Here is a 6,000-nt window from a genome sequence, read left to right as displayed (position 1 = left end):
AGTAAAACTATATGTAAAATAAGATACACCTGTGTTTTGCCAGATGAAAAGTTTATTCTATGTATCATCTTTTTACTACTTTAATTCATTTTACTCTAATTCATTTTATAACTGTATAATGAATCTCTTTTAATTCCTTTTATAACTGTTTAAATTTCCCTGGCTTTTATTTTGTGCTAATTTTTTTTTCCTTTCTGTGTAAACCACTTATGTATTACAATTATACATACCATATGAAATGTGCTATATAAATAAACTTGCCTTGCCTAATTTAAGTCATCAACCAAGTAATCAGCGCCATACAGAATACAACGATTGTCATTATCTTGATAATCAGCGCAGATGGCAATGTATTGGAAACGAATGGTATGCTAAAATACATTTAGAGTGTTTTGTAAGATATAATATCTGAAAGTAATGTATCAGGCATTTAAGCCGAGAGATCTGTATAGAGAGCGCAGCACTATATGCGCTGAGGAAGCGGATCGCCTGTAAAGCGGCACTGCGGCAGTACTGTATCAATCCGCCCGGTCCCCGCTCGCTCTGGGATCCTGAAGCACGGACTCGCGGAGAGGAGCAGCTTCGCTTCCTTGCAGGATTTATTTGTTTGTGGAAAATTTTCTCTTTTGTTTTCCGTTCTAGAGCAGCGCGTTTTCCGAATGTCGACGACTCGCTCGGACGGCCCTTCTCCACTCGCCAGGCTTTGCATGTGTTGCTTTTGTCCTGCAGGAGAGAAGGCAGGCTTTGTGTTTTGGTGGATCTAGAGCTGAAGGAGGCAGTGCCAGGCGCTGCTGCTGCTGCTGTGGGCTGGACCTGCCACGGTGCGTGAGATTTACTGACGGAGAGAGAAAAAAGAGAGAGACAAAAAAGACTCATGGAAGACAGCGAGAGTGAAGGGAGGGCTGGCAGGGAGTGTAAATACATTAAAACCATTTATATATTTGGTGTGTGAGTGCGCGCGTGCGCGCGCGTTTGTCTGACAGGAGTGCCAGCACAGGGCATCATCAGGTTCAAGGGATATGTGATTGGGAATAGCTTTGCAATAATAGTCGACCTGTACTGTTGATCATTGCTGTTGGTAAAATGTTACTAGGATGCATAATTCATATGGAAAAAGTCAGATTGCAATGCTGATATTCAGTGTTTTGTAAGTGGTGGATTTTTAAGGCAGATGAAGGTTGGTGGCTTGTGAAGTTTAAGTTGATGAGTGTCTATGATGTCATAATGTAGCTGCTGTAGAAGTTTACATTGATGCTTGACTATGATGTCAGTATTGCTGTTGTAAATCTTTGTTATCTACTAAGGTTAACATTTATGGCTATTTGTGATATAACATAGGTGTTTGTCATCTGATGCTGTTTGATGCTTGATTATGATGTCATAATGTAGCTGCTGATTTGGTGAAGGTGTCAATCAATTATTATTAGTTATGAAGTCAATGTTACTTCTGTAAGTGTTCATGTTGTCTAGTAAAGTAAACATTTTTAGCCGATTACCAAAATGTAGGTGTTTATGTTATCTGATAATGTTTTAGGTGATGCTTGATTATGATGTCAGTGTAGCTGCAGATTTAGTGAAGTTGATGGATGATTATGATATCATAATGTACTGTAGATTCTATATGTGTTCTGTAAGTTGTTGAAGTTGATAGCTGAATATGATGTCATAATGTAGCTACTGAAGGTGTTAATGTCGGCTGGTGATGATCATGATGTCATCAATTTGACATCATGCATTTTAGCCAAAGCCTTTTGGTAGAAAAAGATGATTCTAATAAAAAGATTCATTAGTTTAAAAACAAACAACTTAAGCAACTTTATAATGACAGAACATTATACATGAACACTGCAATTATTTATTATGTTGTGCAGACTTGTCTCTTTTTTAAGATTAATGAAAAAATAATGCTAAGAAAGAATAATTTCAGAGGCTGTGCTGGCCTTGGTTTGTTAGTATTCTAATTCTAATAATCTGTGCTGCAGAACCTGTACACTTCTCTTTGACAACCCTGAATTTAGCTAGTTATATTGAAGATTTTTAGTGTTTTATCTATAGTTTGGTGACATTGGGAAATAAACAGAGGAACCCTAGTAGAGATTATCAGTAAGGTGCAGAATGATTTTTTTGTGGCTCTTGGTCTTGTACATAGATGTAACTGTTGAGAGTAGATGACTAGAAGTAAGCCATAAATGTTCTGTCAGTGTACTCAGTTGAACTAAAATTTGCTGTTAGAAAATGACAATTTTTTTCTCTTGATCTACAGTTCTGTTAAGAAAAATGAATAATTTTACTCCGCCTGTCTCCGGTTATAGCAGTCTCAGAATAATGACTCTGCAGGAGGAGAAATATAAGCTCTTGAATATGTAATACAGGAGATCTAGACTCAGCTCTGTAAATGGCTCATTATATGATGTATTTATTCTGCAAGAACACATTTTGAATAATTTTCTACAATAGATTTTGTTTTCTTTCAAGAAACTGTAAGATCTAGGAAGATGGGAATGTGAAAGTGACTATAGTCATTGTGGAATTAGATCAAAAGGAAAGCATCTTAAGATGATCTCTCGCAGAGAGTCCAAATGTATTATGAAAATTGCTTTATTCATTTGCTGCATGATGTGTTTCTATGTATAGCTAAGTGTGGGGATTCTGGGAATGCTCTTATAGAAAACATTTCAAACATCTGCTCTCTATCTCTTTGACTTGTAGGATGGGAAGGTGTCAGACTGCACTTAAACAGAGTGTTGGGTCCGTGAGGACAGCCATGTGGAGACCTGTTACAGCTCCGTTGGAAGACACTTCAAGTGATCTGCCAGTTTGTTTCCCTTAAACGTGGGCTGAATTTGGAAGTTTGGATTCTTTCCAGTTTGGCAACCCTTAACAGGATTCTATTTTGGATTTTTGTGCTTGTGGATATATGCATTTTTCTTTTGGAATCTCATGTGCGTATTGCATTTCAAGCAAAGTCACATAACATCAGCCGGTTGTGGAATTTGGATAATAGCGCATCTCACACTGGAGTTCAGTTATTAAGCTTTCAGTTACAGGTGTTTGGTTGGGAATTGTGCGAGTTCTGCATCCACAACTGAGCTTGAGCCGAGAACCTCCTTTCTAGGAAGTGTTCGTTTGAGTGTGTCATCTGGTGAAATGGATGGCCCGCGGTGCAGCGGGATCCGGAAAAAGCGGAAGACTCGGTCCGTGCGAGACCGGGAGCGCATGTCTAACGGGATCAGGAATAACCATGTCCGGGGACCCGTGATTCGATTCTCCTCGGATTCTGAGAGGGAAGACCGCACCAACCCCTCTTCCTCCTCCTCACGACCCAAGCCACCGAGGAGGAAGAGGAAGGAGTCTACCTCTGCTGAGGAGGACATCATTGACGGATTCTCAATATCAGGATTTATGACGTTGGAAGCTCTTGAGGTAAGATACCAGGGTAGTCTTGTACTGCGGACTTCGTGTGAATGTGTTTTTGACTGCTGTTTTTGGAAGTGCTTGTTTGGTTTGGCTGTGAAAAGCTCAGTGGCGGTATAATGACTGGTTTATTATTGTCTGTAGACTGCTTCTTTCTGGACTCTAATTGCCTGGGTCTGTTTGCACAGTATTGGATTTTCTGTTGTTCCACTGTGAGTGTGTTTGTGATTCAAGCAGATGTGGCTTTATATGCCATTTTCCTGCCAAAGGCGTAAGGCACGTCTGAATTTATGTACTTGTGCATTATTCAATGGCATTTTGTATGACAAATACTGTGTGTGTAGAGTGTTCAAAAAACGGGAAATTCCAACTAGAAGTGCACTTCAGATACTGTACTTGGATGATGCACTTACTTAACTGAACAAAACAAAACAAAGTGCGGAACGTAACAATTCATGCACTCAACTATTACAGCTTTCCTTACGTAGAAGAAGACAAGGGACTATAGTGTGTCTTTTGGGACACAACTGTTGTTGAGGATATCCCTGCTTTAAGATGCAGTTTCGAGAATGTTGTTGACTGTTTTAGATCGAACTACTTGATGTTTGAATACTAATAATTTATTATAACTGTTTATATATAAATCATCATGGAAGGATGTTATATTTAGCAAAAGGTGTTCATGTCTTCTGGTGAAGTTGAAGAATGATGATCATTATGTCATAATTTAGCTATAATTGTAGATGGTTCAGATGACACAGGCCTATTTCAGTCATAGATTTAGATTTTAGTCAGAGACTTTTGGTAAGAAAGATGATTCTGCTAAAAAGATTCATTTGTTAAAAAAACAGACACACACAGAAACTAAAGAATGAAACCTCTAGATCTCTAACTCCTTTTGACAGCATTCATATTGAAACTAAACAGGCTGCTTTGGTCTGTTACACATATTATTTGCAGATTGATCAAATGGATACTGTGTGGATGTTTATTATTGTTCTGATTGCCGGTAAAACTGAGTTTAAGGCTTTATACAGCCATCAAGTGAAGTTGGAAATATGTTACATGCACGGAAATAACCAAGTGAAATCAGTTTTACCAGTGGGAAACTCTGAATTTTACAATTATACCTGAGTTTTGTTGTTTAAAAGTAAAGGCTGAAATACACTACATAACTTTTAACATCTGAACATATTTTAAAACACTAGCCATCATACACTTTCTGACTTTGTAAATGGTTACAGAGAAAAACTGGGCATTATGTACACTGAACGACTGAGGATCATACTGTATACTACCAGACTTTCAAAGTATTTCAACTTTCAAACTTCCTTTCTATGAAATCTGTCATCTCCGACTGCCTAAAATTTGCAGACTGGGGTTAGGGTTAGGGTTAAGGGTTAGGGAAACCTGTCATCTCCGACTGCCTAAAATCTGCAGACTGGCGCAGACTTGCGGCAACTATTGTCGACTCATCTAGATTCTAGACTGCAGATTGGGGCAAAAATCTGAGCAAAAGTCATGTAGTGTGTTCCAGACTTAAGACGCTGGAATGGAAAGCAAGGGGTCAAGTTTTTGATTGGGGTCCTGCTAACAAATAGCTTTTTCCATTTGTAAGAGCTTCTTGGTGGAAAGCAGTAAATGGTAAATTAAAATGACCAGGCTGTCTTTCAATAATATTTTCATTATTTAATAATTTATTTATGTTATTATTTATTAAATATGATGAATTTAGTCCTATTTAGAGATGCACCGATTACAATTTTCTGGGCCGATTCCGATTTCCGATTTTTGCGTTCCGACCCAAACGGTTCAAGGTCCAAATGACAGTTTCATTGCCGCTTCAAAGGGCTTTAAACGATACCAGACGATGAATAAGGGTCTTATCTAGCGAAACGATCGGTCATTTCAAAAATAAAATAAAAAGTTGACGTTTTATAAGCACAAATGTTCGGCTTGCTCTGTTCTGTGATGCGCGTTCGTGACGTCACGTAATACGCAATTACGTTGAAAAGGTCACGCTTGAAAAATTGAAGAAAATGTTCTTTTTGGCTTTTTAATATTAAAACACTCAGGATGCGCACACGAAATGGGCATTTTAAACGATAAACTGACACAAATACATTTGAAAATGTTTATATGGTCCTCCTTCCGCACATTTGTAAACACATCAAACTTGACCTTTTCAACGTAATTGCGTATTACGTGACGTCACGAACGCGCATCACAGAACAGAGCAAGGCGAACATTTGTGCTTATAAAACGTCAACTTTTTATTTTATTTTTGAAATGACCGATCGTTTCGCTAGATAAGACCCTTATTCATCGTCTGGTATCGTTTAAAGCCCTTTGAAGCGGCAATGAAACTGTCATTTGGACCTTGAACCGTTTGGGTCCCAATGGAATCCATAATATGTGGAAAAATCCTGGAATGTTTTCATCAAAAACCTTAATTTCTTTTCGACTGAAGAAAGAAAGACATGGACATCTTGGATGACATGGGGGTGAGTAAATTATCAGCAAAAGTTTTTTCAAAAGTGAACTTCTCCTTTAAGTTTGACCTGCCGATACCGATTTTAGCCGATT

The 6,000-nt window shown here is 38.2% G+C and overlaps 1 protein-coding gene across 5 annotated transcripts in view; it reads left to right on the top strand.

Moving 5' to 3' along the window:
• The first annotated feature begins 517 nt into the window (after positions 1–517).
• Positions 518–6,000, top strand: part of auts2a (activator of transcription and developmental regulator AUTS2 a) — a 346,002-nt gene continuing 340,519 nt past the window's right edge. For all 5 annotated transcript variants that reach the window (XM_082157791.1, XM_082157789.1, XM_082157790.1 and 2 more), the window contains exons 1-2: positions 518–821; positions 2,710–3,423. In XM_082157791.1, the coding sequence (XP_082013917.1) occupies positions 3,148–3,423 (276 nt within the window). In that variant the 5' untranslated portion in view covers positions 518–821; positions 2,710–3,147. The remainder of the gene's footprint in view (positions 822–2,709; positions 3,424–6,000) is intronic.

Source organism: Leuciscus leuciscus (assembly GCF_965113295.1).
Source record: "Leuciscus leuciscus genome assembly, chromosome: 24".
Lineage (NCBI taxonomy): Eukaryota > Metazoa > Chordata > Actinopteri > Cypriniformes > Leuciscidae > Leuciscus > Leuciscus leuciscus.
Note: the sequence above shows the minus strand (reverse complement) of the source record. Positions and strands in the feature narration are given on the sequence as shown.